This window comes from Chanodichthys erythropterus, chromosome 6 (genome assembly GCF_024489055.1).
Source record: "Chanodichthys erythropterus isolate Z2021 chromosome 6, ASM2448905v1, whole genome shotgun sequence".
In the NCBI taxonomy this organism is placed as follows: Eukaryota; Metazoa; Chordata; class Actinopteri; order Cypriniformes; family Xenocyprididae; genus Chanodichthys; species Chanodichthys erythropterus.
Window position 1 is genome coordinate 10,292,843 of NC_090226.1, and position 22,748 is coordinate 10,315,590.

Here is a 22,748-nt window from a genome sequence, read left to right on the forward strand (position 1 = left end):
TCTGTTAGTGAGTTGTGAGGATGTTCATATGGATCAAAATTAATAGAGCCAAACAGGAAAACCAGACAGTTTACAAGTAACCAGGTAAGAATAATGAGGAAGAATAACTATGCACTTTGTGTGTATTTATGAAAAACTTGTAGGACGGTTTGAAGAAACAATATATGACTGTTGTGATAAAGAGTCCTGAACATTCGTTCATTCATCTCCCTCCTCAATATTCAGTCACCAAATGTATTTTTAATGAGTATGAACTTCAACGTCGTGCTCTCGAAGGTCGCTGTGTCCCCATTTCTTTCTCTGTATCTGTAGGGCTGAGCACTTGGTGTCACACATATTCACCTTATGTATTGAGTTGTGGCTTTGCAGTTTCATTTATACCACAAGGTTAGTCTGGTATTTGTAAGCGCTGTTCTATTCATTGTTGAACCAAGCATAAAAGTGCAGAAAAACATATAAAAGAAATCTATTAGGATGCATTGAGAGATCCTTGTACAAAAAAAAAAACAGTCTGCCTGTAATGACTAGCCAAAGAGTATAGCCAATGTGTAAAGCGTTCAGGTTAAATAACATTTTAACATAATAAAGATGTAATTAGACAGAATACCGAGATGACAGTGAGAGAGACAGAAGGAATAAAATAAAATTGAATGTCTAATGGTTGTTTTGAAAATGACTGTCTACAGTTGAGCTTGCAGGGACAAGTGAGATTAGTATATTTTTCCATTATATTCAGTATATTATATTTTTACAATCACATTTGCACATACAGTACAGTATCATTCAAAAGTCTGGGTTGAATAAAACTGTATTCAATACTTTCATTCAGCAAGGATGCATTACATTGATCAAAAGTGACAGTAAAGACTTTTGAACTAAATGCAAAATACCAACAAAAAAAGAAAAGTCACAATCCACCTGACTGTGAAACATTTATGCTCCATCCGATGCATTCGGTTTATAGCTAAGGTCCATTTGATTTAAAACATCGTTCCATAAACATACTGAAACATATATTCCATTCACGTCCTTCTTATTTTTCAGTTACTGTAAAGCCCCATGTTCACGTGTTGACATCGTCCATACATGCAGCTCTATAGTGGCAGCTCTTTGTAGCAAGATGTTTCTGAAATATTTATCGGCTTTCCTTTCCAACAGAAGTCACTGCTTTTTAGTAGTGTCTCACCAGGCGGCAGGATGAGAGAGTCTCTGTCACAGACTGCTGAGCAACTCTTCTCATTGCAGCTGGTAGAAGATATGACATGTCATTCTTATATTGTTTTAACATTTACAGTTTGAGCTGCGTAACAGTAAGATCAAATGCATCACCTGTGTTGTTCAGTAGCATTTGCATTGTCCTCAACTATAGTGTCCATGCGATCATCCTCAGGCTTTTGAAACCTGTGAATACATCAACAACAAACCATTTAATGACTAAAATATTCAAGCAAATGTAAAGCAGAAGTAAAATATTCAGATATAAATCATGAATATTTAAATATTAAAACAACCTGGGTTCCAGACGCTCTTTCACTTTTGCAATGGATAAGATGTAGGGTCCAATTTGTCGTGCAATGGTTGTCAAGTAGGTATTTTCTTGCTTCAGCTGCAGAAGGTCATGAAGCTGTGCTGTAATTAGTAAATTAATTAGTTCACTAATTAGTGGAAGGAAATAGTTTAACATGCATAATAAAATGAACCCTGAGGCATCGCAGACAATTTGTTGTTTTTCCTCACCTTCATAGATCTCTTGCTCATTGGTTACTCTTTGAAAGGTCACATCCCATATCTAGAAACACAACCCAAATATTCTAAGGTGCTGCTGTGTTTTGACAGAATATTATGTGTTTGCAAGAATTATAACTTAGCCTCACCTCCTCAAATACGGCCCTCTGGGTCTGCACGGCAGAGTACTGAGACGCGATCTGTTCATCGATGAGTAGAGACCTTTCCAGGATCTCATCCATGGTGTCCGTGTTGATGAGAGAGTGATGTTTTGTCAGGTCTCTGTGCATCTCCTGAACCTCATCCTTCAGCCTCTGGACTTCTGTCTGAAGAACCTGGCGTATGAATTATGCATAGAATTGGTCAAATAAAATCACATATACACAATTGTAAGACCCCCCATGGTTCACAACAATATTCAAAAGCCCCAAACTCCTAGTTCCTCTAAATTAAATTTCAGACATGCATGTTTTAATAAGCTGAATGTTCCAAACATCTTTCCCATTGTTTATCATTTACTGGATCATTATTAAAATACTCATGACGTTTTAAGATAGTATTAATTTACATTACTTTTTCTTGTCTAAAAATCAAACTTTTAAAATGAGGCTTCCTCATATATCTAGGTTTTCCAAGACTTTGCGAACCCTGGTCAAAGTCCCTTTAAGACGAGTCATTTCACTCGGCGGCCATTTTTGAAATGCCTCTCAGGCATCCAAGTGCAGCTCCTATAATAATAATAATAATAAATAATACTATGTTTTATTTATAATGCGCTTTTCTAAAACCCAAAGAGCTACAAAAAATAGCAAACAAATAAAATAAATAAATAATGCAATGCAAAAAAAGAAACTATAACTATTATCTCTTTGAAACTATCTCTTTGAATGGGGAAACATTACATTCACCAAAGCTGACTTCATTTGGCACTAAACGGCTGAAGGTCAAAATTACAGCTTCAAAGGACTTTAAACGATACCATACGAGGAAAAAGGGTGTTATCTAGCAAAACGATCTGTCATTTTCTAAAAAAAAAAAAAAAAAAAAAAGATATGCTATACAAACACAAATGATCACCTGGCTTCCGCCAGACCGCCTTCCTTATGCTTCAAAAAACTTACGCTGTCCTGCACCTTCCCTATTCAACTTACCGAAAAAATGGAACTGGTGCCGCATTTGTTCCGTAAGTATATAATAATAGTCCTGGAATGTTTTCATTAAAATCCTTAATATCTTTTTGACTGAAGAAAGAAGGATATGGACATCTTGGATGACATGGGGGTGAGTAAATACTCAGGAAATTTTTATTTGAAAGTGGACTAATCATTTAAAGGGTTCTGTCAGGTGCTTCATATATAGAACATTTTAGGGATTCCCATTATGGGATCATTTTTAAATGTTATGAATTAAAAGGCCTGTAAACATACTTTATCACTAGAAAACAAAAGAAATAACCTGTTAAACATCAAAGTATTATGCAATCATTTATATAGAACCTTTTTGGCATAAAGGGTTCTGAGCCAAGAACCCATAAAGCCCCACTGTATGTTCTATTTCTAGAGTTCATACACCAAACAGATGAAATAATCTGTAAAATGGCTCATAGAGCACAGTTATCTTTCCTGTGCTGATGTGTTACTATTTAAAACATGATGATGAGGCCGACATATCATTTTTAAATAGCAAATAGAAGTTAATTCTGTCAATGTTTAGGAGTATACTAACATATCAAAGAAGACTAATTCTCACCCTGTAGCTCTTCTCAAAGTTGCGGCAGTGCTCGGTAAAGGGTGACTCTCTGCCCTCGGCCAGCAGCACCTTGGTACAAATGTATCTGTGAAAGGTGGGCCTGCGGCCAAAAGGCATTTCACTTAGAGATGTGGACGGGCACGACATAGACAGAGCCGACAGCCTGTGAAAGGAAATTAGAGATCCTCTCATTATTATTTATTTTTAGTCAGAATTGTTTTTTAAAAGGCCAAGATTGCTCTCACAAAGAATTTAACCTGGCAGCTATTGACATAGGGCAGACTTTAAGCAAATGGGCAAATCCTTAAGCATACCCAACAATTTTGGGTAACACTTTATTTTAGTGTCATTGTTACATATGTTACATGCATTTGCTATAGTAATAACTATAACTTATGCATAATTACATGCAACTAACCCTAAACCAAACCATACCCTGATCTTAACTGGATAAGTACATGTAGTTATTCAATATTACTCAGTACTTAAATGTATAATTACAGTGTAACAAAGACACCTAAAATAAAGTGTTATTTACAAATATATATATATATATATATATATATATATATATATATATATATATATATATATATATATATTTATTTTTTATTTTTTTTACTAAAACTGTATAAGATAAATAATATGTATTAATTTAACAAATAAACATCAAAAGCAGTGTTATTAATATTTTGAATTAGCTTTTGTTTTTATATTTTCATTTATGATTATGAGGTGCTTTTGTCATTTGTATTAGTTCAATTACTCAGGACAACATTTCTAATTTGTGTTTATGTTTTTCATCTAATGTTTATATTTGATTTTATTTCGGCATTATTTCAATTAACTATTTTTAATAGTTAAAGTTAACAATAACAACACTGACCCAAAGAACTTCACATGTCTGAGGCAGAGCATTAATAGATTAACAACCATCAAAATATTCAGACCTATTTTGAATAAAATTAAACTCAGATTATAACTCAGCGTTTAATTTTATGCAGAAAATGCAGCATTCCCACCTCTACATCCACAAACCTCAGTTGCAAATTCTTGAGGTTCAGGAACAGGAATTAAAAGATCAAGAATTAAAAGTTCTATTGAAAGCTCGTAATGTTACTAAGAAAACATCAAGAATAAAGACAGTTACCTTAGTTTCAAAGCTCCTCTAATCTCTCTTCCCTATTTCACGTACTGTGGCGGTACAAGTCCCTTGAGTGAGTCTGGACACTGTGTGTTCTCCGAGCCTAAGTGACAAGCATCCCACCCTCTAACTTTTACCAATTTAAGATCCTGGCACCAACGGTGACATCAGCAGCATTGGAACAATGTGCTCCCATGGCCCAGCGCCTTTGTGTGCCTTTGAGCAGAATCCGAGACACTTCTCTGAAATTCTGTTAAAAATAGTGAGAGAAGCCTGACCTCTGTACTATCCTGTCTGTTGGTATGGGGGCAGATGGGGGAGGACGTTTGTTTGGTGGAGGGCTTCACAAACCTGAGAACGGTAGGGATGATTGATGTGGAAAGTTGTCACGGGGACTTGCGTCATTGGAGTCTCTATGGAGAGATGGAGGTTGCTGTGGTGGAATGGCTGTATTCATTCTGATCTCTTATCACCTTGGGTATTTTGTGTAGATGCATTGAGGCCATAATGCCAGCTCTTTAATGAAAACGTGCAGAGCAGATGGTGTGGCATGGCATGACAATGAGAATTCAATATGGAAACTTTTAATCATGATAATAGGTTTAGAGGATTAGGACTGATATTGTGCAGTGACTCCAACAAATTTTTGGATGCTTAAGTCATACCTGAAAAATGTACGAATGCCACTGCGTTACATATCAAAATATCAAACGGACACATTTAATTTATCAAAAGTAAGAGTAAAGACATTTGTAATGTTACACAAGATTTCAATTTTAAATAAATGCTGTTTTTGTTTGTTTGTTTGTTTTTTTACTTTCTATTCATCAAATGATCCTGAAAATCATGTATCATGGTTTCCACAAAAATATTAAGCAGCACAACTGTTTTCAACATTAATAATAATAAGAAATGTTTCTTGAGCAGTAAATCAGCATATTAGAATGATTTCTGAAGGATCATGTGACACTGAAGACTGGAATAATTATGCTGAAAATTCAGCTTTTGCCATCACAGGAAAAAAAAAAATATTTTAAAATATATTAAAATAGAAAACAGTAGTTTTAAATCTTAAAATTTCGCAGTATTATTGTTTTTACTGTATTTTTGATCAAATAAATGCAGTCTTGGTGAGTGGAAGAAACTAAATCCAAAACTTCTAAACAGTAGTGTACATTTTAGTGTTGTCACAATACCAAAATTATGACTTTGATACAATTGAATGACACAACTTTAAATTCATTTTTATTAATTCATTTAAAAAAACTAAAAAACTTGACCAGTGTGTTTCTGCTCTGCTTTTTGACCATTCCCTCCCCTTTATTAAAAAAAAAATAATAATAAAAAAATTACAGAGATCTTTGCTTCGATCACATTGTCAATCATGTCATCAATCACATTTGCAAACCTTTCACAATTCTAAACAGGTTGAGATAGGGGTGAGAGATATGACTTATTCACTGATTCACTGATATAAATTAGTATTATTATTCAGTCAGCGAGTAGCGCACCGAGTCATTAGTTGAGACTTATTGCGCTTAATTCTTTTTAACATCAAACACGTCCCGCTCTTTATATATTTACTCACTGCAGGGAGAGGACGAAGAGCTCTCTATTTTTTTAATAGCAGGGTATTGATACCTTTCTACTACCGGTATATCAACACAAACAAACAAATAAATCAACAAATATATATATATATATAAATAACCAAAAATAATATTTCCATTCTGATATTTTGTTCAAAATTAACATCAAGTATTAGGACACTTTTTGTCAAACTAAAAGGTCTGAGAAAAAGTCATCATTTGACGTGAAAATATTCATGTACTAATGTCCAAACTCAGAACTAGATTTAAAAAGGTAGAATTGCCCAGCTAACATTTATCCGTCCTGAAAATAACTGCTGCACTATTCAGATATACAGGAATATATGAAGACACTAAGCACATATTCCCACAACAAGCTCCTACAGTTTCTTAGAAAAGTGCTTATAAAAACTCCATATAGTAGTCTTCATAGCAACATGGCTTTAACCCAACCCCAAATTATGCAATGAGATCTGAGGTGGATTCAGAGAATAGGAATTTAGAATCACATCCCTTTCTTTTCGTAAGCTTTGTTCATATAGGTTTGCACTGATACCAGCACATGTTCACTTCTGCTGTACTAATCTTACTGCAAGCTAAAGAGCCAAACTGATCTGGAAACAGTACTCATATACAGAGCTAATAAGGCTCTGAAGTGGTCAGTCAGTGGCATAACTCTCTGAGCCCTTCTCCTGGAATGAGAGCTTTCCAGGAAGTCAGGCTCCTGTCTCCCTGTGCTTCATGTTGTAACCTCAGCTCCTGGCACCTCACAGACACAGAACTATAACAGGACATTTGCCACCTGGTGCATTGTTAGGGAGGGTTACATAAACGTTTTTCTGTTTAGGAGATTAATAACCGGCTGAGAAAGCACCAGCGTAATGCCAGTGTCTCCTTCCTGTTGTCTGTAGTCAGCTCTGAGTCATTAGACAGAATTCAAACAATCTGAGCAGTCCAAATGCATAAAAATGGCATATCAGTGCATTATTAAAAATAATAATGAAAACATTTGATTGTGACAAAACTTTGAGGTTGGTGAGATTTGAGATTTGGTGAGACAGAACTATATTTATTTGATCATATGGTAAAAACAAACAGTAATATTGTAAAATATTAGTGAAATATTATTAGAATTTAAAATAACTATTTTCTATTTTAATATATTTTAAATGTAATACATTCCTGTGATGGCAAAGCTGAATTTTCAGCATCATTACTCCAGTCTTCAGTGTCACATGATCCTTCAGAAATAATTATATTATGCTGATTTGGTGCTCAAGAAACATTTCTTATTATTATAATCAAAGTTGTGCTTGTTATTATTTTAGTGGAAACTATGATATATTTGAAATAGAAATGGTTTGTATAATTATAAATGGCTTTGTTGTCACTTTTGATTAATGTAATGACTCCTTGCTTAATAAAAGTATAAATTTTTGGATGCTTAAGTCATACCTGAAAAATGTACGAATGCCACTGCGTTACATATCAAAATATCAAACGGACTCCTTGCTTAATAAAAGTATTAGTTTATATACAGTATCTCACAGAAGTGAGTACACCCCTCACATTTTTGTAAATATTTTATTATATCTTTTCATGTGACAACACTGAAAAAAATGACACTTTGCTACAATGTAAAGTAGTGACTGTACAGCTTGTATAACAGTGTAAATCCACTGTCCCCTCAAAATAACTCAACTCACAGCCATTAATGTCTAAACCGCTGGCCACAAAAGTGAGTACACCCCTAAGTGAAAATGACCAAATTGGGCTTAATTAGCCATTTTCTCTCCCTGGTGTCATGTGACTTGTTAGTGTTATAATGTCTCAGGTGTGAATGGGGAGCAGGTGTGTTAAATTTGGTGTTATCGCTCTCACTCTCTCATACTGGTCATTGGAAGTTCAACATGGCACCTCATGGCAAAGAACTCTCTGAGGATCTGAAAAAAAGAATTGTTGCTCTACATAAAGATGGCATAGGCTATAAGAAGATTGCCACTACCCTGAAACTGAGCTGCAGCACGGTGGCCAAGACCATACAGCGGTTTAAAGGGACAGGTTCCACTCAGAACAGGCCTTGCCATTGTCGACCAAAGAAGTTGAGTGTGCGTGCTCGGCGTCATATCCAGAGGTTGTGTTTGGGAAATAGATATATGAGTGCTGCCAGCATTGCTGCAGAGGTTGAAGGCGTGGGGGTTCAGCCTGTCAGTGCTCAGACAATACGCCGCACACTGCATCAAATTGGTCGGCATGGCTGTCGTCCCAGAAGGAAGCCTCTTCTAAAGATGATGCACAAGAAAGCCCGCAAATAGTTTGCTGAAGACAAGTAGACTAAGGACATGGATTACTGGAAACATGTCCTGTGGTCTGATGAGACCAATATAAACTTATTTGGTTCAGATAGTGTCAAGCGTGTGTGGCGGCAACCAGGTGAGGAGTACAAAGACAAGTGTGTCTTGCATACAGTCAAGCATGGTGGTTAGAGTGTCATGGTCTGGGGCTGCATGAGTGTTGCTGGCACTGGGGAGCCACAGTTCATTGAGGGAACCATGAATGAGCAAAGCATGATCCCTTCCCTTCGGAGACTGGGCCGCAGGGCAGTATTCCAACATGATAACGACTCCAAACACACCTCCAAGACGACCACTGCCTTGCTAAAGAGGCTGAGGGTACCTAAACCCTATTGAGCATCTGTGGGGCATCCTCAAACGGAAGGTGGAGGAGCACACGGTCTCTAACATCCACCAGCTCTGTGATGTCGTCATGGAGAAGTGGAAGAGGACTCCAGTGGCAACCTGTGAAGCTCTGGTGAACTCCATGCCCAAGAGGGTTAAGGCAGTGCTGGAAAATAATGGTGGCCACACAAAATATTGACACTTTGGGCCCAATTTGGACATTTTCACTTAGGGATGTATTCACTTTGAGACAGCGGTTTGACATTAATGGCTGTGTGTTGAGTTATTTTGAAGGGACAGCAAATTTACACTGTTATACAAACTGTACTCTCACTACTTTACATTGTAGCAAAGTGTCATTTCTTCTGTGTTGTCACATGAAAAGATATTATAAAATATTTACAAAAATGTGACTTCTGAGATTCTGTATATATATATATATATATATATATATATATATATATATATATATATATATATATATATATATATATATATATATATATATATATATATATAAAAAAACTTTCTGACTCCAAACTTTTGAACGGTAGTGTATATATCATATTATTAGATATTTACATTATTATCTTGTTTACATTAAAATGGACTCCACCTACCTAAAACAAAAACTTCTAAAAACTTATTTTCTACTTGTTTAATTGTTACATTTATTGGGGAAATATTTTGCAGTTTGGATTTTTACAATGTGGCCATTATTACTGCTCTAGTTATCACAACATGATTCTAAAAAATGAGATCAGATATATTTGCATGTCTTTTAAACTCAGCAACATACAAACCCGATTCCAAAAAAGTTGGGACACTGTACAAATTGTGAATAAAAACAGAATGCAATGATGTGGAAGTTTCAAATTTCAGTATAGAATACAACATAGATGACATATCAAATGTTTAAACTGAGAAAATTTATCATTTTAAGGGAAAAATAAGTTAATTTTAAATTTCATGGCATCAACACATCTCAAAAAAGTTGGGACAAGGCCATGTTTACCACTGTGTGGCATCCCCTCTTCTTTTTATAACAGTCTGCAAATGTCTGGGGACTGAGGAGACAAGTTGCTCAAGTTTAGGAATAGGAATGTTGTCCCATTCTTGTCTAATACAGGCTTCTAGTTGCTCAACTGTCTTAGGTCTTCTTTGTCACATCTTCCTCTTTATGATGCACCAAATGTTTTCTATGGGTGAAAGATCTGGACTGCAGGCTGGCCATTTCAGCACCCAGATCCTTCTTCTACGCAGCCAAGATGTTGTAATTGATGCAGTGTGTGGTCTGGCATGGTCATGTTGGAAAATGCAAGGTCTTCCCTGAAAGAGATGACTGTATGTCTGTATGGGAGCATATGTTGTTCTAGAACTTGGATATACCTTTCAGCATTGATGGTGCCTTTCCAGATGTGTAAGCTGCTCATGCCACATGCACTCACACAACCCCATACCATCAGAGATGAAGGCTTCTGAACTTAGCGCTGATAACAACTTGGGTTGTCCTTGTCCTCTTTAGTCCAGATGACATGGCGTCCCAGTTTTCCAAAAAGAACTTCAAATTTTGATTCGTCTGACCACAGAACAGTTTTCCACTTTGCCACAGTCCATTTTAAATTAGCCTTGGCGCAGAGAAAACACCTGAGCTTCTGGATCATGTTTAGATATGGCTTCTTTTTTGAGCTATAGAGTTTTAGCCGGCAACATGGCACGGTGGATTGTGTTTACCGACAATGTTTTCTGGAAGTATTCCTGAGCCCATGTTGTGATTTATATTACAGTATCATTCCTGTATGTGTTGCAGTGCCGTCTAAGGGCCCGAAGATCACGGGCATCCAGTATGGTTTTCCGGCCTTGACCCTTACACACAGAGATTGTTCCAGATTCTCTGAATCTTTGGATGATATTATGCACTGTAGATGATGATAACTTCAAACTCTTTGCAATTTTTCTCAGAGAAGCTCCTTTCTGATATTGCTCCACTATTTCCCGCCGCAGCATTGGGGGAATTGGTGATCCTCTGCCCATCTTGATTTCTGAGCTACTTTGCGAGTCTCTTTTTATACCCAATCATGTTCCCAATTGACCTAATAATTTGCAAATTGGTCCTCCAGCTGTTCCTTATATGTACATTTAACTTTTCCGGCCTCTTATTGCTACCTGTCCCAACTTTTTTGGAATGTGTAGCTCTCATGAAATCCAAAATGAGCCAATATTTGGCATGACATTTCAAAATGTCTCACTTTCCACATTTTATATGTTATCTATATTGTGAATAAAATATAAGTTTATGAGATTTGTAAATTATTGCATTCCTTTTTTATTAACAATTTGTACAGTGTCCCAACTTTTTTGGAATCAAGTTTGTACATAGTCACAGTCAGTCCAAGGCCAAACAAACACAGAGGTTGAATAACAGCACTGCCATATACCGGTAATATTTGTATACTGAAAACTGCTCACCTGTAACTCAAGGCAGTTCCTCCAGTCACAGAGCCAGGTCTCCGCTGGCCCAGCATCAGAAGAGGCTCCAGACAGCGGGCAAACTCAGCATGGTAGTCTGTGTTTATCTATAGGGTTGATAATTTGTTAGTGTCAGAGTTATACACAAAGGCCAGCAAATGTTTGGTCTTCAGCTCACCTTGCTACTTTGGACAGGGCGGAACATGTGAGGTAGCTTTACAATGCTACACAGTCTCTCCATCAACTGCTGTTAAGGGTCATAGGGCATGAATTAAATCAGTTTTTTTTTTTCTTTAAGACATTATTCAAAGTGCCCCTATTATGCTTTTTCAGATATTACCTTTCATGAAGTGTATGATATAGCTGTTTATGTAAAAGGTCTGCAAAGTTTCAAAGATTAAAGTGTACGATAAATGGAGTCATTGTCTCCCAAAATAAAGAACGATTCTGAACTGCCTGAAACGAGTCATCAGTAAATCCAGTCTCACTTCCTGCACAAACCTACATAGGTTTGTAACAAATTTGCTGGCCTGTGGTCTTCATTGGCCGCCTGCAAACAGTGTCTACTTCGACCCGCCCTCAAACAATGTAGTTGTAGCTGAGGCCTTGAAAAGTTTGCTTCTTGCTGTCGACATTCTGTTCTGACTTTGTCTTGTTCTGTGCTGTGATAGCAAATCCACTTTGCAAGCATTTACAAAGGAAGAAGTCTCAAGCTTGAATTGATAGGGTAAAACTGACGCCATTGTTACATGTTGTGTCACTGTTTATACAAGTTCTGAGGAAGCCTCCGGAGCTGAAATTCACATGCGATTATGGACGTTTGGTGTCTGGGCCATCTGACCAATCAGAGCAGATTAGGCTCCCGGAAAGGAGGGGTTTAGGGAGACCGAATCCTTGATCAAACTGTTTCAGACACTGTGAGAAAAAAGGTGATGTTGCAATGTATATCATGAGAAAATGAAAGTGTTTTTTGAGCTTTGATGCATGTAAAACTATTGTAGGAGACCTCAAAAACAAAATTAGAAACCTTTAAGATAGCACAATAGGGGCACGTTAAAAGTAATACATTAAGGATAAATCTACTTACATATCCCATATCTAAGAACTCGTACTTATTGGCTGAGCCGAGAAATGCAGAGCAGGTGACCAGGTGCACCTGGAAATAGAGATAAAATATAAAGCAGGGTATCTGCAGAGCTTTTAAAATCAAATGTAAGACATTTAGTACCATAAAATTAATATCCAATGTCCACACAAAACAAAACCATACTATCTTAAAATAAATCATGTATCTCAGATTCTTTTACTTAATTAAACATGATGTGGCACACATTTAACTGCAGACCAGGGTAACCGTGAGTTTAAATACTTAAGACGTGTTTTATTCAGTATACATATCTATTGAAATTGGTTTATGTACTAATATATCAATACATACAAATTAGAGTTTGATCAATATTGGATTTTGCTGATACGATAATAATGTGTTTAAAAAGGCAATGCATTGTGCGGATAATAAAAAATATAGGCTATAATGAATGTTAAATAATGTTTTTAGCCTTTCCTTACATCCTCTAGAAAGAATCCACAAGAGTTTTTTTTATTAAATGCCGTTATTAAAATATAAGAAAATATATTTTTGCATAAAGCGGGACTTTTAATTATAAACAAGCCCGTAATATAGGCTGACGGCAATATACAACATATTACAATATAAACACCACAAAGTAAACATTTATCAACAGTAAATCAGAAGCAATCACTTGCAATCACATAAATTGGTGGTATTAATTGATTGCAGACTACTCTGAAACTGTGAGCCTGTAGATCCTGCAATGATGTTTTTTTTTTTTTTTTACATTGAACATGCAACGCTCATGATAATTTAATTAAATCATCAGCCTTTTCAAGTTTAATCACACTAGCCTGTATCATGACTTTTTTCCATCCCAAAATGTAAGACCTCTTAAAATAATAAAGACTTGTTTATATACCATTAAAGATATTTAAGACTTTGTATGACATTAAATTTGTCATATGGTTTGTGAACAATGATGACAGAATACATTTTTGGCTGAACTATTCTTTCAAAATACCTGAAGGGTGGGCAGGAGGGTGGACAAGTTAGAAAGTTGTTCCTTTAGTGCCTTCTCCTTCTCTTCATGTTGGCTGTTGAAAATGTAGGTTAAAAACATATTACTTTGTCAAACCTAAGAAAAAGTCATGTCAGCAAGACACAAAAAATTACTTTGAAGCTACTTAATTTTTTTCAGATTACCCTCTGGACCAATGTATACACAATGCATAGACTTTTTCAAATAAAATACACTGTTTATACCCAAGAAAAACAACCCAATTTTAACATTTCGTCCTTAGTTTGCTCTTGTGTGTCCCCAAAATAAAAACACACGCATGCTGAGTCCTAGATTGCAGCTTGACATAAATAGCTTAATTCCTGGAAGACATCAAGCCAGCTTCCAGGCAATGATGGGAAGGGGATGGAGAAAAAAAAACTCTTAACAAATAACAGGACTCATGAAATGCAACCCAAGCCACTGCTGTTCCAACATTGACCATCACACCACAACTCTGTGCTCTGCCAAAGCCATGTGGATAAACTGTCACAGATAGACAATTTAGACTTACCGGATCTGTTCAGACAATATTTACCTTTCAGCAGCTTTTAAGAGGGCCTTTTTTCTCTCTGCGAGTTTTTCCTGGGAAGCAGAGAACAGATTTTACTTTTGGACTAAATACTATTTGTATTTTCAACAACATTCAGTTTTCAGTAATGCAGAATTGAGCACATATTTAGCCTGTTTAACTCAAATTACATTATCCTTAAATTATGTGAGTCACAGATGATCTTTGTCCAAAAATTCATCTCTAATGCTCACAAAGCTGCTCATTATTCTGGTCTGTGGTCTCAGTGTGCCCCCTTGTGGTGTCTTTCCTCACCTGAATATTGTTGAACTGTGTACAGATAGCTCTTTCCTCCTCTTCTGCATTTGTCCGCACTTCATCCAGCATGGCCGTCAGCAATACAATGGCCTCTCGTACTGATATCTGCAGCTCCTTTACTGCCTTCAGGGGAAAACAGTTCAGTACAAGATGCATCCACTTGTCTGGACTCTGCAATGAGGTTCAGTTGTACTCTTTGACCCAGATGGCCAACAGCTTTTAGAAATTTATAGTCATTCACTTTAGGAACTTCAGCTCTTTTCTAAATCTAACACATTATATTCTCCTTGATACACATACATAAATGTTTAAAAGTTCGAGGTTGGTAACATTTTTTTTTTTTTTTTTTTTTATGTTTTTCTCACCAAGACTGCATTTATTTGATCCGAAACATAGAAAATTAGTATCACTGTGATATATTACAATTTAAAATTATTGTTTATTTTAATATTTATATATTCTAAATATAATTAGTTCCTGTAATTGCAAAGCTTAGTGTCACATTATGCTTCAGAAATCATTCTAATATGCTGATATGGTGCTCAAGAAACATTTTAATTAAAAGTAACAATACATTTTTTAAGATTTTTTGATGAACAGAAAGTTCAAAAGAACAGCATTTATTTAATTTTGTAACATTTGTAACATTGACATTGTAACAAAATCTTACTGGCTCCAAACTGAATGTTTATTAATAATGACTGTAATATTCACTGTACATGTGTACAGATGTACTCAGTAATGATAATAAGCATATATCATTTTTGGTTAATACTTTAATAAATATAAAATTCTTGGCAGTTTCTGGAATTAAACAAGCCATACTTACTTTTTACTTACTTACCAGAACAGCTTGATCCAGTATTTCACATCCCTGCCCATATGCAGTCTCAATGTCAATGCAGTGGGTACGATTCTCACTGTATCATGAAATTAAATATTAATTGTCAGATTCATGTAATTTGAATTATAAACATTTGTAATTCAGATTGCAACAGACTTACATTGGCATGTCTCTGAAACACTTGATGCACAGCATGGACTTTTTCTCTGTCGAAAACATGATGTACAACTCTTCATGGAGCGCTGATAAGGAAATGCCATACTTCAGAATTTAGTCTGAGATTACACATTAATGATATATGCATCATTTAATGCATTCCTTTAGGGAATTGAGTTTTGAGGATAATAATGGGAATGAAATGATACTGTTAATCTAATAATTATGTTTATGTTATTGCTTAAAACTGATAAAGGGCCGATAAATGGTTTAAAAACAGCGTTTTTAAAGAATAACTTTAAGTGGCAGTTAAGTAGATGATGGCAAAGGTAATCTAAATGTAAAAAATGAACATACACCATTAAATATCCACAATCTGATACCTGGTACTAATAAATTGTGCATTTCTAGATAGTTATTCGATGAAGGATGATGGAATAAACTCACAGCACTTGCGGTGCCCCTCTTTGGTGCGTTTGGCCAGGGACACAATATCATGCTGGGAAAACATCCTGGCTTTGTGTGTGAGCTCTCTGCACTCTCCACACAGTGGCTGACTGCAGGTGTTACAGTAATACATCGCTCCAGCATCCTGTGCACATATACACATGCACATTCATTTCAAACAGATGTGCTGTTACTGCAGATGCCTCAAAATAAACGAATGCATGTATTATTCAGGTACCTGCGCTTTGCATTTCATATCACAGTTAGCACACTGTACTACATTGTCTGTAGAATTATCCACCAGGAACCTCAGCAAACGGTCCTCTGGGGGAAGTGCATTTGTGCCCATCACGACTGAGGGGTATCTGTAAGAGACATGTAAGGGATTTTGGTTACACTTCATTTTAAGGTGTCTTACAGTGTAATTATACATTAAATACTGAGTAATAATAATTAACTACATGTATTTACTAAAGAGTTAGGGTGGGGGTTTGGTTTAGGGTTAATTGCATGTAATTATGCATATAGTTACAGAAACTACATGTGTGACAATGACACTGTTTATCTGCATGAACTCTATAAGCTTGTGTAAAATCTGATGATCATGCTTTGAGAATGATCCAAAGAGTATTTTATGCATCAGTAGAAGCAAGAAAATGTGAAAGAAGTCACAAATTTGCTTGCATTATAGTGACCTAGAAATAGTCCAGAAATGGTGCTTAAATATTTCATCTTCTTATGCATAACCTTTACATGTTTCAAAGTTCTAAAACTTCTTAGATCAAAATAAAAAACAAACAAACAAAAAAAAAAAACAAGTATGTTCAATGTGTTCCCAGACTTTGGGACAACACTGACACAATGACACAAATATGTACATCCTGCCCCTCCGCCAGTCTCCACATTTATCTTGTTTCATTATAGCCAGCTTTTCTGTGCCACTAATAGCATCAAAGTGGTGAATTCCTAGATTACACTGCATGAGGGAGTGTGTGGTACTGCAAAGTACAAAAGCTTCATTATCTGCAACTCTTAAGTGGCAAAGCAAGATCCCACACTCACACTAAACTGAGAACGATTACACTCACACAAACAAATAGCCTACTATATAATAGAATCTAAGTTCTACAGTTTGGAAAAGTACACCATTTCTATTATGTTAGGCTGTGGTAATAGACTGAACTGCTGAATGGAGCACTGCTTTTACCCACTGAACCACAGACTGCTGGCACCAGTACACAGGTCTTGTAAAGCCAGGCTACTTAGGCGCCACAAATTCAAGTTTGCAGTGGGAAACAATGGATAAATATAGCAGGGAAAAGCTTTGCTGCTGTGTCATTAGATACTTGGTGCTCAAAACATGGCTAGAGTTACAACAAGGATCAGCACATATCATTGAGACCTGCTATAGTAGGAAACAAACCCAAGATATAACAAACTCAAAATACCTTAAGTTCAGTTTATACTTTTAGTGGTCAATAAATATGACTTTTATTAGCTGATGTTGGTCTCTAGAGAACAGGATGCCAGATGGCCAATAATGTTGAACTGTTCAAAAGTTGAACTTTTTATATCAAATAAATTCTGTTTTTTAATCCTGATAAAAGTCACTTTAATTTTCTCATAATATACATTGCTCATCACATAATTTCTAGAGTCTGATAACGGTTCCTTTGAAGATTCAAGATGTGCCGCAACTCGCATACTCGTGCACTATTCTTTGTCGTTTTCAAGTACAAATAGTGCAAGTAGTGCATTCACACAGAAAATTACAAAAAGAAAAAGTGCACTTTAAATACCTGGATGATGCACTAAATTAATGGAAAAAACAAAGTGTAGAATGTCGGACACTTCATGCACTCAACTGTCGCAGCTTTAATTAACTTGCGGAGTGGGGATCACACTCTGATGTTAAATGATAAATTAACCTTATAAAATTCACACACTACACGGATAGTGTACATAAGTGCATAGTGTATAGTGTGTCATTTGGGGTGCAACTTTAGTCTCTCTAAACCCCTCCTTTCTGTGAGCCTATACTCTGCTCTGATTGGTCAGATGGCTCAGTCTGTTCTGATTGCCTATCTCTTACAGCGCATGTGCTGGAAACGAAACACCTATTACCATATCTTAATTTCAGCTCTGGAGGCTTCCTCAGCACTTGTATACAGAGTGATACGAACAGTAACAATGCCATTTTTTTCCCCCCATATCAATCCCAGTGCAAGTCCTCATCATTTGGAAGTGCATGCAAAGTGGATTCGCAGTGCTGAAAACAGCACCTCTTCCAAAATTCTTCCAGGCCTCAGCTACAACATTATGCATTATTTGTTTGTATTATATGACTCATTTTGGCAGTTTAGAACCTGTCTTTTAGGAGACAACTTTATTTGTTGTACACCTTGATCTTTAAAGGTGCCCTAGAACTTTTTTTAAAAATATGTAAAATAAGTCTAAGGTGTCCCCTGAATGTGTCTGTGAAGTTTCAGCTCAAAATACCCCATAGATTTTTTTTAATTCATTTTTTTAACTGCCTATTTTGGGGCATCATTATAAATGAGCCGATTCAGGGTGTGTGGCCCTTTAACTCTTGTGCTCCACACCCCAAGAACTTGCGCTTGCCTTAAACAACATAAGAAAAGTTCAAACAGCTAATATAACCCTCAAAATGGATCTTTACAAAGTGTTCGTCATGCAGCATGTCTAATCGCATAAGTACAGTGTTTATTTGGATGTTTACATTTGGTTATGAATGAGTTTGATAGTGCTCTGTGGCTAACGGCTAATGCTACACTGTTGGAGAGATTTATAAAGAATGAAGTTGTTTTTATGCATTACACAGACTGCAAGTGTTTAAAAATGAAAATGCGATGGCTCTTGTCTCCGTGAATACAGTAAGAAACGATGGTAACTTCAACCACATTTAACAGTACATTAGCAACATGCTAACGAAACATTTAGAAAGACAATTTGCAAATATCACTAAAAATATCATGTTATCATGAATTATGTCAGTTATTATCGCTCCATCTGCCATTTTTCGCTATTGTCTTTGCTTGCTTACCTAGTCTGATGATTCAGCTGTGCACAGATCCAGATGTGTAATCCCTTTCATAATGTTGGGAACATGGGCTGGCATATGCAAATATTGGGGGCGTATACCCCGACTGTTACGTAACAGTCAGTATTATGTTGAGATTCGCCTGTTCTTCGGAGGTCTTTTAAACAAATGAGATTTATATAAGATGGAGGAAACAATGGTGTTTGAGACTCACTGTATGTCATTTCCATGTACTGAACTCTTGTTATTTAACTATGCCAAGATAAATTCAATTTTTGAATCCAGGGCACCTTTAAAACTTTGCTGACATACATTTACATTCACAAATAGCTATATCACACAATGCATGAAAGGTAATATTCAAAAAAGCATAATAGGGGCTTTTTAAATGGTACATTTTCATGTTTGATCAAATAAATGCAGCTTTGGTGAGCAAAATAAACTTTCAAAAACGTAAATACCCTTTGGAAACCCAAACTTTTTAACTAAACAAATGTAATGATAGGAAGAAAAAAAAATTACATAAACACCCATTTTACACAATAATATTTTAGAATTCACTATAAAAATTTTAATTTATAAAATGTTCACTATCCAAATGACTGTTGGTAGATTTTGGAATTGCCTCAAAAAATTTCCAAATAGTGTCATTAATTGCCGGCGGATATATCATTTCTGTCATGACAACTCTCGTTGAGTGTTTGTGGATATGACAATCTTGATATATTTGGTCTTGGCGGAATAGATCTGCTACGCTGCTGCTGGTGTTATTTCTGCTGCTGTTGGTTATTGCTGCTGCAGAGCAAGTATGAGACTTGTTACTGCCAATACTTACACGACACACTGCTGTGAGCAAGTAAGACATGCTGCTGCTGTACAAAATAGCATACTTGAACTACCCGTTGCAGATCTATACAGGTGGAGCTGGGGAAGGTGGAAGGTTTCTGAAATTGTGCTACAACTGCTACAGCAAATGCTGAACGAGTATTTGAAGGCTGAGCAGCAAGCTCATTGGCAACTGATACAGCAAGAACTAATCAGCTGTGCACTATAGAATGATATGATGGCAAGCAGCCTGAGTTAAGGACCTATCAGCCTGCGGCGCCATCTAGAGTTTCGTAACAGAACTTTGTATATATCACTAATTAGTCTCAGTATTAGTCTCTTTTGATTTGCCCTGCACATTGTAAAGAAAAGCATAAAAATAGCAGATCTCTGAGTCACCTTTAAACAAGATAAAATAGGTCAGCACCAGATTGTGTGTAATTGCTATAAGCTGTGGGATCAATGCGTCGTCAAGCACTTTTGCCAAGATGCTTGTGTGAGGATCTTTTGTCAAATGACAATGCTGTGATGTGATTGGAGTGCCCACCATGTGGAGTGCTTGTTGTGTTGCTAAAATCAGAATGCTGGGGTCGTACTGCAGCTGTCCCGACAGCAACAGCCCTGTGCTGCTCCAAACCGGACCTTACTGGCCTGGAAGAATGATGTTTCTTTGTTGCATGTTGCATGAATTTGAACTTGAAATTTAATTCAAGAGCAAGAAATGATCGCAACAGAACATGATGAGACTTCATAAGATTAAGTTATTATAGATGAACAAAGAGAAACATGATATGTGAAAAAAAGATGAATTGAAAATGATGAAATGCAGCATCATACAATGACAAGAACATTTGTTAGTCATCAAAACCTTGGACAGCTCTTTAAAACAGAGGACTTGACTGTTACATATACAAGAGTGTAATGAGTGGGTGGGTAGTTCAAGAAAGATTACAGGAATCCAGATTTGGCAAAGATTCGTTTTGGAATTAACACAAGCTCCAGCTTGAAGTAAACTAGAATAAGTGGAGACCCAGATGTAACTTGGCTTCAGTTTGCATTGGCTGGTTCTGTCATGATTTCCATTTCCTCATCCCCCAAATTCCTTGAGGTAAGGTTTCTATAGTGTACTTGGATCTCAATAAAGCAATCGGACTTGGAGTTTCAGTATATACATTGTCCACCTATGGGTGATTTTTTTTTTACTTTTAGTAGCATTTATCAAACAAGAACATCAGAACAAAAATTTGTCAGAACAAATGTTCGCATGGAGCAAATACTTTTCCTATTTTCTTTATCAATATGTGTCTTTTACCTCCCCATATGCAATATTTGCGCTTACCCACAGAGGGGGCAATTGAGGTGATTGTCATTGGCCCTGCCACGCAGGCAACTGGCACAGAAGATGTGGTAGCAGTCCAGAAGACATGGTTGGTGGTATTGCTCATGACACAGGTGACAGACGAGTGGATGGAGCCTGTAATAGTCTGGATCCCACAGGTCATCGTACGAGAAGATGATTTCTCCTGCCATCTATAAAAAACTGCAAATACGTATTTGAGATACATTGAAATGGATATTATTTTAATTATATCCAATGTCTTTGCTGTTTTATCCAGAATTAAACAATTTTTTAAAGCACAGATCCTAGTTTTGTGTGACATTATATGTAAATGCCAGTTGTGAATAGTTAGATGTTTCTCAGTGTTTTCTGAATAACAACAATTAAAACAAATAAAATAAAAGAATAATTTTTTTTTAAAACTAATTATTATAACATTATATTAATAATAATAATATGTGACCCTGGACCACAAAACCAGTCGTAAGTCACACGGGTATATTTGTAGCAATAGCCAACAATATATTATATGTGTCAAAATTATCAATTTTTATTTTATGCCAAAAATCATTAGGATATTAAATAAAGACCATGTTCCATGAAGATATTTTGTAAATTTCCTACCATAAATATATAAAAAATGTATTTCTGTGAGTGGATATGCGTTGCTAAAGACTTTATTGGGACAACTTTAAAGGCGATTTTCTCAACATTTTGATTTCTTTGCACCCTCAGATTCCAGATTTTCAAATAGTTGTATCTTGAACAAATATTGCCCTAGCCTAACAAACCATACATCAATGGAAAGCTTATTTAGTCAGCTTTCAGATGATGTATACATCTGAATTTCAAAAAATTGACCCTTATGACTGGTTTTGTGGTCCATGGTCACATATAACATTAGAATTTGTTCTTTTGACAAGTTGGAAATAAAGACAATTAAATTTTGTTCATTTATAAAATGAACTAAATTCAGTAACATGCAGTCAAATCAATACAGAAGTGCTCTGACATACTATATTCACTTTTAAATACAGTGAGTGATATATTTATAGATAAATCAATTAATCTATAAATAGTGCTATATTCTCCATATAAATCCTTTTTTTCTTATTATTTTACTTCAAAATTGGTCTTTTATAGAAGCAAAACAGTTCACTAACACTATATGCAATTCAAAAAAGCCTTACCTGATTTTAAAAACAAAAAACAATGCTGTCCGATATTAGTTTGCATATTTGTCATTCCAAACATATTGCAATTTTGATAGTGGCATTATGGAGTCCATAATGTGGCCAACAAGACAAATCTCTGTATTATGTCTCCCTGAGTGGCTTGAGTGCATGTGAAGACAGTTCTCACTTCCTCTTCACAAGCAAAACACAGTCGCCTACGCATTAAATTTGGCTTGTGTCAGGAGGGGCCAGTGGGTTAACACTATGGTCCTGACCACTATCTACAGCCAGAATGACAGTAATGCTGGGACTCTTCAACAGGAGCCTGATGCCAAGCAGCTGACTATGATGGAGGGGAGGGGGAACTGAATGAGAGGGTTGCCAAAGCAAAGGTAAAGCCGAACTGCAGTCTGACAGTATGAGAAACAAGAGCCTGTGTATGTTATTAGGAAGGCAGCAAATATAATAATACTTTTATTTGTGCAATGGGATATCAACAGTCTCTTAAGCTATTGTTCTACTATTATGAAAGGTTTAATAGCGTACATTCATACAGAGCAAGAGAAAGCGAGAGAGAATAAAAATG

General features: G+C 36.1%; 1 protein-coding gene across 4 annotated transcripts; it reads right to left on the bottom strand.

The window, feature by feature from the left end:
- Positions 1–474: 474 nt before the first annotated feature.
- Positions 475–22,532, bottom strand: rnf207a (ring finger protein 207a). Of its 4 annotated transcripts, XM_067387230.1 has the most exons (18): positions 22,178–22,532; positions 20,988–21,188; positions 16,001–16,127; positions 15,763–15,907; positions 15,320–15,401; positions 15,160–15,235; positions 14,313–14,438; positions 14,025–14,071; positions 13,451–13,523; positions 12,442–12,510; positions 11,533–11,601; positions 11,355–11,461; positions 3,475–3,637; positions 1,875–2,060; positions 1,738–1,789; positions 1,512–1,629; positions 1,330–1,401; positions 475–1,245 (listed from the first exon to the last, which is right to left on the bottom strand). In XM_067387230.1, the coding sequence occupies exons 2-18, from the start codon at positions 21,176–21,178 to the stop codon at positions 1,095–1,097; spliced, it is 1,854 nt and encodes a 617-aa protein (XP_067243331.1). In that variant the 5' UTR covers positions 21,179–21,188; positions 22,178–22,532; the 3' UTR covers positions 475–1,094. The 4 variants fall into 4 exon arrangements, with proteins under 4 accessions (XP_067243331.1, XP_067243333.1, XP_067243334.1 ...); XM_067387232.1 differs by lacking the exon at positions 22,178–22,532 and having other exon boundaries at positions 20,961–21,123; XM_067387233.1 differs by lacking the exon at positions 22,178–22,532 and having other exon boundaries at positions 20,992–21,120.
- Positions 22,533–22,748: the final 216 nt, after the last annotated feature.